General features: G+C 63.6%; 1 protein-coding gene across 1 annotated transcript; it reads right to left on the reverse strand.

Moving 5' to 3' along the window:
• Positions 1-973: 973 nt before the first annotated feature.
• CUNH16orf78 (chromosome unknown C16orf78 homolog) lies at positions 974-6,825 on the reverse strand. The gene is made up of 6 exons (XM_036345547.1): positions 6,598-6,825; positions 6,070-6,186; positions 4,833-4,959; positions 4,017-4,024; positions 1,671-1,921; positions 974-1,121 (listed from the first exon to the last, which is right to left on the reverse strand). The coding sequence occupies exons 1-6, from the start codon at positions 6,823-6,825 to the stop codon at positions 974-976; spliced, it is 879 nt and encodes a 292-aa protein (XP_036201440.1).
• Between the last annotated feature and the right edge of the window lie 3,218 nt (positions 6,826-10,043).

A 10,043-nucleotide genomic window follows, 5' to 3' on the forward strand; every position in this document is an offset into this window, starting at 1 on the left:
GAGCCTCAGGGGAGCGGACATTTGAAAGCAGGCGGGACCCCGGGCTGTGGGTGTTGGGAGGCAGAGAGACCTGGCCAGCTGGCCAGTGGCTGCTCACCAGTGACCTGGGGTCAGCGTGAGGGGACACGGGTTTGCCAGCAGCAGCTTCGCAACAGGGTTTGGCTCGACAATGCCGCGCTGGTTCCTGGGGCCCGTGGAGGAAGCAGGGGCTGGGCGGCCGCTCCCGGTCCTCCCAGGGGGTCCTCCCCAGGGGGTCCTCCCCAGGGCCTGCGGGAGCGACCCCAGTGCCTCCCAGAGCACCCTCTCAGCAGGCACGGCCACCAGCCCCTTTCACAGACGAGGGAACAGGCGCCGAGGGCGGCGGACAAGTGGGGCGGACGCGCACTTACCTGAGCTGCTTGCAGGGCCCAGAGGGCCCGGGCTTCTAACCCCCGTGGGCAGCTGCTCCAGGATGGGGCCGTGTCTGCAGGGGCTGCAGGGGCCTTCGGATCTGCCCGGGCCTCCTGGATGCGAGACGCAGATCAGGGCTCGAGATGAGGACACGGGTCCGTCCAGCCCTGCTGCTCCTCATCCGTGGGACCCGGCAGGGTCTCCTCCCACGCCCCACCCCCCCGCCCCCCTGCCACCGCCCCCGCCCCAGACAGGCACCCACCGGACACACGAGCGAGCCGGCTCCCCACAGAGCCACGTGTGGGGCATGTCCCCCCCCCCCAGCCCCCCACCCTCGGTCCCCCTGCAGCGTGGGGGCCCTGGGCCTGCCCCCTGGCGCCCGCTGAGCACCCCCGCCCAGCAGCCTGCGTGAGGAGGGCGGGGGGAGCGAGCGCCGCGGCTGCTGGGCCGGTTCTGAGTCGGAGGAGGACAAAGGCCGCCGGGCACCGCCGTCCATGCAGCTGAGGCTTGTTTGCAGGTCACACGGTCCTAAGGGCCCAGGGCAGAGCCAGCCCGGGGGCGGGGGGGCCGCGGGAGGGGCGGCTCAGAGGGCCACGGTGGGGTACGGGGCGAACACCTTCTTGGCGTCTATCTCCGCTTCCACCATGTGGGGGTGGATGTCCACCACCAGCCCGGCGTCCGTGCACAGCTTGAGCAGCGTCCGGATGTTGTTCTTGGACAGCCTCAGGTACCTGTGCGGACGGCAGGGTGAGGCCGGCCCCGGCCCCCCAGGCTCTCAGGCATCCCCGGCGTGGCCCCCCGCTCGGGGCACCGTGGCACCTCAGAGCTGCTGGGAGGTTTTTGTTTTTGTTGTTTTTTTAAAAAAATATATATTTTTATTGATTTCAAAGATGAAGGGAGAGGGAGAGAGAGAGAAACATCCATGATGAGAGAGAATCATGGACTGGCTGCCTCCCGCACGCCCCCCACTGGGGATGGAGCCCACACCCCGGGCCTGTGCCCTGACGGGGATTCGAACCCTGACCTCCTGGTTCCTAGGTTGATGCTCAACCACTGAGCCCTCACCGGGTCAGGGGTTTATGGGTAATGAAGTCGTTTGGGAATCAATGTGGCGACATATACCCCAGCACCGCCCCTGCCTGCCCCTCCCCCACAAAAGGTCATGTCCACCCGGGACACGGGACACCGGCCGGTGGCCTCTGAGACCCAGCCCGCCTCCCCGGTCCCCGGGCTCGGCCCAGGGTCTGGACGGGGGCCGGCGGGCGGCAGAGCGGGCTCACCGGCAGCTCAGCACCTCCTCGGGCTTCAGGGCCCTCACCGTCTCCACCTTGGGCTCGGCGCCCTTCTCCATGAGGCTCTTCAGCCGGCGCTCGTAGGCCGTGTCGGGCAGCTTGCCCACCCAGTCCCTCAGGAGCGTGGACTTGCGTGCCCCGAAGATGGAGTCCTGCAGCGTGGAGTCCGTCATGCTCTGGTGGTGGAAGGATGTCATCCGCGGCGTGGACTCCGTGGCGGCCGAGTCCTTCATCTCCAGCTCTGAGACCGGCACCGGCACCGGAGTCAGGCCCCCGGCGGGGACGGGGACGGGGAGCCGGAGCGGGGGGGGGGGGGGGGGGCAAGGCCGCGGGGACTTCCCAGGATGCCTCCCCAGGCCTCGCAGGGCCGCCGCCTCAGCACCGGTTCAGCCCTCACCTCCTCCTCCCTCCTCCCTCCTCCCTCCTCCCTCCTCCCTCCTCCCTCCCTGACGGCCCCCCTCCTTCTCTCCCCTCTTTCCTTTATCCTCTTCCCCCCCCCCCCCCAGAGAGTGTTCCCTAGCAGGGACATCAGCCGAGGAGGGTCAAGGAAGGACAACTGAGCTGGGGTTTGGAAGGACAGATAGACACAAAGGGGGGAGGAGGGGCAGGTGAGGGCGGGAGGAGGGGCAGGTGAGGGCGGGAGGAGGGGCAGGTGAGGGCGGGAGGAATAGCACGTGTGCACAATGTCAGAAAGTAGAAACACATGAACTGGTGTCTGATGTTGCCCAAATGAGGGATTTGCACTGAATGAAATAGTGTTGGGGTTAGAGCTTGGAGACCGTATGTATGTATGTATGTATGTGTGTATGTATGTCTGTATTTGTTGTTCAATTTGCTCCTAAATATCTTACAGATTTTTTTACTTAGGGGATGGAATAGTTTCTTCCCATTTCCATTTCTAACTGGTGTGACTAATACAGAAAAAAAGACTATTCTTTTTTAAAATATATTTTTTTTCTATTCCACCGACAAGCACACCGACTTTTGTTAGTTTTCGACTAGACTTTCTTGAGGTCGGCCGCTATGCGATCACATCAGGGGGAAATGAAAAGATCTTCCTTCCACTATTTTATGGACGTTGGACCCTCTCTCCCAAACGGTGTCAACAATGACAGCGGCGTCAGTGGCTGAGCGTCGACCTACAAACCAGGAGTTCCTGGTTCGATTCCCGGTCAGGGCACAGGCCCAGGTTGTGGGCTCGATCCCCAGGAGGGGGCCCGCAGGAGGCAGCCGGTCCATGATTCTCTCTCATCATTGATGTTTCTCTCTCTCCCTCTCCCTTCCCCTTTCACTTACTGAGGTCATCCGTGATGTTAGCAGATATGTTGCTATGGATACCCTAGCCCAGTGGTCGGCAAACCGCGGCTCTCGAGCCACATGCGGCTCTTTGGCCCCTTGAGTGTGGCTCTTCCACAAAATACCACGTGCGGGCGCACGTACAGTGCGATCGAAACTTCGTGGCCCACGCGCAGAAGTCGGTATTTTGTGGGAGAGCCACACTCAAGGGGCCAAAGAGCCGCCTGTGGCTCGCGGGCCGCAGTTTGCTGACCACTGCCCTAGCCCTTCCCAAGCTGCTAGAAGAACCCCCCTTGTGTGTGGTGTACGATTCATTGCAAACATCGAGATGGGGGAGGAGTTGGCATACGCTGAGTCTATTTGCCGGAAGCTGTTACACGTTTTGCATCGGGGTCATTGTGGGGTTGGCCTCCGTTCTGCATCACGTGTTCATGTGAAGACGAGGGGGGCTTGTTAAGTGACTGCCGGGACAGCTATGCCTCCTGTTCCCTCCGCCCTCTCAGAAGCCCCCCAATTACTTCCTGGGGTCTGCAGCCCGCGAAGGAGGCTGGGGTGACTTGCTCTTTAACGGCTCGGGAGACCCGGTGCGGGGCGGGGCCCTATGGCTCCTCGCTAGCGAGAAAGCGTGCGCCCGGGGCCTGCAGCGCTTTGCTCCCCAGGGTCACCCCGACACGTGCCGTCAGCAAGTTCCCCAGGACACCGTGAGTGTTTTCATCGGATTCCTCCTGCAGTTCACACGTCCATCTACCTAGCTGCTCTTCTTGTGGGCTGTGCAGGTTTTAAGGGTATTATTTCTGCTCCTGGACGTTGGAAAATACCCCTTTTTGTCCACGTGTTGACTTTGGCCTTCATTTCACCTCGTCTGTTTGCATTTCTTTTTTAAAAAATATATTTTATTGATTTTTTACAGAGAGGAAGGGAGAGGGACAGAGAGTTGGAAACATCGATGAGAGAGAAACATCGATCAGCTGCCTCCTGCACATCTCCCACTGGGGATGTGCCCGCAACCAAGGTACATGCCCTTAACCGGAATCGAACCTGGGACACTTCAGTCCGCAGGCCGGCGCTCTATCCACTGAGCCACACCGGTCAGGGCTTGCATTTCTTATTCCTTTGCGTGTCCTTCCTGGTCCCCAGTGTCCCTGTGCTACCTGGGTTCAGTGTGTGTCTAGGATTTTATTTTAAACCAGTTCTCTCCCCACTTGGCACCTCAGCGCTCCTCTATTTTGATATGATTTCATTGTATTTTTTTAAATCCTCACCCGAGTATATGTTTTCCATTGATTTTTTAGAGAGAGAGAAAGGGAGGGAGGAGGACGGAGGTGGACGGGGGGGGGGCGGGGGGAGAGAAGAGCGTGATGTCAGAGACACAACAACTGATTGCCCTGCCCGTGCCTGATCGGGGCAGGGAGCGAGCCCACAGCCGAGGCACGAGGCCTGGACCCAGACTCGAATCCGAGACTCTTGGGTCCGAGGGCCGACGCTGTCACCCCTGAGCCGCCCGCCCAGGGCTCAGCTCTCTCCTGCCGAGCTTCCCGCGGGGAGGGGCGCGTGGCTGAGAGCGGGGAAGGGGTGCGTGGCTGAGAGCGGGAAAGGGGTGCGTCCCTGCCTCTGCAGACACCCCACTCGCTGAGGGTGACGGCTGGGGAGGACGCTGGGCCGGGCCTCTCTTGTCGCCAGGCCAGGCCGAGGCCCTGGGTTCTTGGTGAGTCGATTGCCCGCCCCATGGGCGGGTCAGGTTTGGTCAGTGGAGTTCGGGGTGTAGGGGGCGCGGCAGGTTTGGTCAGTGGAGTTCGGGGTGTAGGGGGCGCGGCAGGTTGGTCAGTGGAGTTCGGGGTGTGGGGGCCCTCTCACCGGATTTGCCGATGCTCTCCTTGCTGTAGTTGCCGGGGACGACGCTCTGGCGCTTCCCCTTCTGGTCTGTCCCGTAGAGCCTGCGGAAGGTGGCCGGGTCCGCGTCCCTCCGGCCCCCCGGCTTGCCCTTGGAGGGGAAGGGAGAACAGCTGCACACTGGGGCCAGGGCTCCGGGTGGTGGTGGGGGGGGTGGGGGTAGTGGTGGGGATGGTGGTGAGGGTGGGGGTGGGGATGGGGTGGGGATGGGGTGGTGGTGGTGGGGGTGGTGGTGGTGGTGGGGATGGGGTGGTGGTGGTGGTGGGGGATGGGGTGGTGGTGGGGGTGAGGGTGGGGGTGGGGGTGGGGGTGGTGGTGGGGGTGGGGGTGGGGTGGGGGTGGTGGTGGGGGTGGGGTGGGGGTGGTGGGGGGGGATGGGGTGGTGGTGAGGGTGAGGGTGGGGGTGGGGGTGGGGGTGGTGGTGAGGGTGGGGGTGGGGGTGGTGGTGAGGGTGGGGATGGGGTGGGGGTGGTGGTGAGGGTGGGGATGGGGTGGGGTGGTGGTGAGGGTGGGGATGGGGTGAGGGTGGGGGTGGGGGTGGGGATGGGGTGGGGTGGTGGTGGTGGTGGGGGATGGGGTGGTGGTGAGGGTGAGGGTGGGGGTGGGGGTGGGGGTGGTGGTGGGGGTGGGGGTGGGGGTGGGGGTGGGGTGGGGGTGGGGGGGTGGGGGTGGTGGTGGTGGTGAGGGTGGGGATGAGGTGGGGTGGTGGTGAGGGTGGGGATGGGGTGAGGGTGGGGGTGGGGGTGGGGATGGGGTGGGGTGGTGGTGGTGGTGGGGGTGGGGGTGGTGGTGAGGGTGAGGGTGGGGGTGGGGGTGGGGGTGGTGGTGAGGGTGGGGGTGGGGGTGGGGGTGGGGTGGGGGGGGGGGGGTGGGGGTGGGGGTGGTGGTGAGGGTGGGGGTGGGGATGGGGTGGGGATGGCGTGGGGATGGGGGGTGGGGGTGGTGGTGGTGGTGAGGGTGAGGGTGGGGGTGGGGGTGGGGGTGGTGGTGAGGGGGGGGGTGGGGTGGGGATGGGGTGGGGGTGGTGGGTGGGGGTGGTGGTGGGGTGGGGTGGGGTGGGATGGGGGTGGGGATGGGGGTGGTGGTGAGGGTGGGGGTGGGGATGGGGTGGGGATGGGGTGGGGATGGGGTGGTGGTGAGGGTGGGGGTGGGGTGGGGATGGGGTGAGGGGGGTGGGGGTGGGGGGGTGGGGCTGTGACACCTGCTCAGAGAATGTCACTTGGCGGCTTTTCTCTCTCTCGGTTTGCAAGGTGACTTTGACTTTCTTCGCCTCCTTCCCCGCTGCTTTCCGGGGCACCCAGGGTCCCTTGGTGCGTTTCTGAGAGGCAGAGAGAGCAGAGCTGGGCCCGTGCCCCCCTGGGCTCCGGCCGCCCTCGGCCCCTCTGTGGTGAGGGACGTCAGCGCCTGACCCCTCCCGTCCCCCAAACCTCCTCCAACACTGACCGAGGGCCCTCCCGCTCCCTCCCTTGTCTAAGCCTTGGAGGCGAACGCACCCCGACAGAGCGCGCCCCCGTCCGGCCTCCGTCCCTGCGGGCGGGCGAGCCCAGCGCAGAAGCAGCCACAGGGCGGCAGGGTCCACAGGGCCCGCTCCGGACCGGGCCGCTCTGATGTCGCCAGTACTCCCCCCCCCCCCCCCCCCCCCCCCCCCGCCAAGCTTAAAGCTCCTCCGGCCTTTTCCCCTCCGGGGCCCGTTCCGTCTCCCCCCTCGGGGACAGTCTGGAACCAGCACCTTGGGCGGCGGCGGCTGAGGCTGGGCCTGTGGCTGCGGCTGCGGCTGCGGCTGTGGCTGCACCAGCGACAGCTTCTTCGCCCGCCTCCGCTCCAGCCACTCCATCACCCGCGTGAGGTCGGACATGCGCCTCTCGTCGGCCGTCCTCCACATGGACTTCCTCTCCGTGGGCATGGAGTCCTTGCGGTCCGCGGGCTTGTCCGGCATGATGGAGCCGGGTTTCTGCATCGGGGCAGAAGGTGGCACAGGCTCACCCTGGGGAGCCCTCTGTCCCTGGCGGCGGGCCTGGGTGGCTCCAAAGGTGGGTCTGCCTCCAGGTGTGAACAGAGAGGGCAGAGTTAGGGCCTGGCAGCTGGCATAGTGATCTGAAGGGTGGGAGGCCTGGAGGGGGATTGTGAGGTCACCCTCGGCTGTCAAATAATGACTCTCTGAGGCCACAGTGGTGAGTGGAGAGGAGCCAGTGGCATGAAGGGAAGGCATGTTGACCTCTGTGAGCCGGTGACAGGAGGACGAGACGAGGTGGGCTGGCGGGCGGCTCACACCTGAGCTGGGAGCTGAAGAGCGAGGTGGCCCCACAGGGCTCTGGCCCTGATGGAGGAAGGCAGTGCGTGCAAAGGCCCTGCGGCAGGATGGACGCGGGCACACGTGCCGGACGGCGGAAGGCCAGGTGGCTAGTGAGGAACGGAGCCGGAGAGGTGGGCCGTGGCCGTGGCCGGATCAGACGGGACTTGGAACTCACGTGTCACCTTGAACCGGAAGGAAGGGGAAGCCAGCGGGAAACAGCAAAGGAATTCAAACAGGGAGGGGGGCGTGGCACGGTCAGGCTGTTTTTCTCTTTTTTAACTCGTATTGAAGGAACCAGGCCACGTGCCCTGGCGGGGGATCCATGGGGATTTTCCAGGGGGGCCTCGCGGTTCGGTCCCCTCCGTGGCGACCTGTCTTTTTCACTCTGTCCTCCTTTCTGGGATTTTCATACTCGGGGGCACTGCAGTCCTCAAGGGCCGTTTAAAATATATATATCCCCTTATTAGCGAGGACGGCGTCCCCGTGGCGGGTCCGTGGCCCACAGAGCCGCCGCACGGGCCCCGTCCCGCAGGCAGGGCGTCGGGCGCGGTGTCTGCCTCGTGTTCCAGGCGCTCCCAGCCAACGCCTCGATCAGGCCCCGGGATCGAGGGGCTGGGACTCGCCTATTCAGAGCCTGCGGTCTCTTCCTTCCTCCTGCTCTGCGGGGCCCTCTGAACCAAGAGGCTCGAGGCCAGAGGCCTGGACGAGACCCCTGGCCCTGCTTCCTGGGCTGTGACCCCCGCACCTTGGCCTTGCTCTGCCTCTCAGTCTCGCGTTTCAACTCGTCAGTGACTGGGACTCCTTTGGGGGCTGCAAACCGGGGCAGGTGGTGTTTGCCCACGGGTGTTATTTTACGCAGCCTGCAAAGTGTTTAAGAAACGAGGGCTCTTCATTTTTTAAAAATCCAGAGTTCAGCCCGGCCGGCGTGGCTCAGTGGTTGAGTAATGGCCTATGAACCAAGAGGTCACAGTTTGATTCCAGGTCAGGACACAGGCCCGGGTTGCAGGCTGGGGGAGGGGGACGGTGCAAGAGGCAGCCAATAGATGATTCTCTCTCATCACTGATGTTTCTATCTCTCTCTCCCTCTCCCTTCCTCTCTGAAATCAATCTATATATATAAAAGGCTAACATGAAAAGGTCCCCTCAGGAGTTCGACCAGGAGACCGGGAGTTTGATTGCTCGCTATGACATGTGCTGACCACCAGGGGGCAGCGTGGAATGAAGGAAGACCCTGGCCGGCAGCCAGAAGTCCCTGATTGGCCCTGACTGTCAGTCAGGCCTAGGGACCCTGCCCGTGCATGAATTTTGTGCACCGGGCCTCTAGTAAAAATATAAAAACAAAATCCCGAGTTCAGAATTGTTTAATAAACAAACGACCGGGTACGACTGGGCTAGACCTGCCCTGGGAGGTGAGGCCTGTGTGCCATCTGCTGCCTCGGCCCAGGCCTGGCCCTCTTCACCGACTCCGCCACCTGCTCGCCCCTGAAGACAGTTGAGTTTGCAGCCCCCGGACTGAGCAATCATTCTAACCACCTTACAAAGCATGACGACAAGGTTAGCTCCTCTCTCTGAGCTGGGAAAGGAGGGGTTCTTACCCCATTTCACAGGCTGGGAGCCCCAGGATCCGAGACGCCCAGCCCCCGAGGGCGCCGACGCTGGGAAATCCTGTCCCATTACGTAAGGCGGCCACGTGGTTAAGGTGACACGCGGCGAGGCAGGACTGGAAGGCGACCCTGGGTCATCTGGAGGCGGGAGGAAGTCAGGGAGCGAGAGAGAAGCAAGGGGACTCGCCGTGTGTGTGGTGACGACCTCGCTGTCTCATCCAGGCCTCACGTAAGCCCCTCGCAGTAACTGGTGCATCGGGGTGCGAGCGCTGTTCTCCGGTGGCTCGGGGGCTGCCCCGGGGATGCCATTCCTACCCCTGGATCCAGCAGCTCCCGAGTCTCAGACTCCCAGTGGCTCCTACAGGTGTCTCCACTCCTTGCACTAGTTTTTTAAAAATATGTTTTTATTGATTTCAGAGAGGAAGGGAGAGGGAGAGAGACACATCCATGATGAGAGAGAATCATGGACCGGATGCCTCCTGCACGCCCCCTAGTGGGGATGGAGCCCATAACCCGGGCCTGTGCCCTGACCAGAATCGAACCGTGACCTCCTGGTGCATAGGTCAATGCTCAACCACGGAGCCCCGCCGGCCGGGCCTCACCCTCGTTTGAGTTGCGTTAGTTCTGATACGCAGATACTCACACGCCACTCAGCGCACACACCCCCTGCGCAGGCTTCCTCCTCACCCTCGCTGGCCTGCGGGCCCCCCGACGGACAGCTGCCTCCCGCTCTCCTTCCCAGGTCGGCAGCCTCCACTCCGGCAGCATCGACACACCCCAGCGCGAGGTGCGTGGTCCCGCGCTCCGTCGGCCGACCGGGGGAGTCGCGATCAGACGGGGCTGTGGAGCAGCTGCCCGTGCAGGGCTGGCAGTTAATTAAAAGCTCTGACCACGCCCTCACCGGTGTGGCTCAGTGGATAGAGCGTTGTCCTGCGGACAGAGGGGTCTCAGGTTCGATTCTGGTCAAGGTCGCAGGCTCCTCCCCAGCGCGGGCCCTGGTTGGGGCGCGTGCAGGAGGCAACCAATCGATGTGTTGCTCTCACATCGATGTTTCTCTCTGTCTTTCCCTCTCTTTAAAAATCAATGGGAAAGTCTCCTCGGGTGAGGATGAACAAAAATTCAAAATAAAGGCTCCCGCCCGCGGTGACTCATGCCAGCGCGGTGGCCGTGGGCATCTCCGCTCGAAGTCGCTCAGCAGCTCCGAGGCTGCCCTCCCTCCCAGGGGCCGGCCAGCAGGCAGGAGGCCGGCGCCCCCGCCCAGCGCCAGCGACTTGCAGG

The sequence above is a fragment of the Myotis myotis genome, unplaced genomic scaffold (assembly GCF_014108235.1).
Source record: "Myotis myotis isolate mMyoMyo1 unplaced genomic scaffold, mMyoMyo1.p scaffold_m19_p_19, whole genome shotgun sequence".
In the NCBI taxonomy this organism is placed as follows: domain Eukaryota; kingdom Metazoa; phylum Chordata; class Mammalia; order Chiroptera; family Vespertilionidae; genus Myotis; species Myotis myotis.

Excerpts from the sequence above, each read along its gene's own strand:
- CUNH16orf78 (XM_036345547.1), bottom strand. The coding sequence starts at position 6,825 with ATGCAGAAACCCGGCTCCATCATGCCGGACAAGCCCGCGGACCGCAAG. Across the intron at positions 6,187-6,597 it reads CTCAGCCGCCGCCGCCCAAG|AAACGCACCAAGGGACCCTG; the intron begins GTGCTGGTTCCA and ends TCTGCCTCTCAG. Across the intron at positions 4,960-6,069 it reads AAGTGACATTCTCTGAGCAG|GGCAAGCCGGGGGGCCGGAG; the intron begins GTGTCACAGCCC and ends TTCCCCTCCAAG.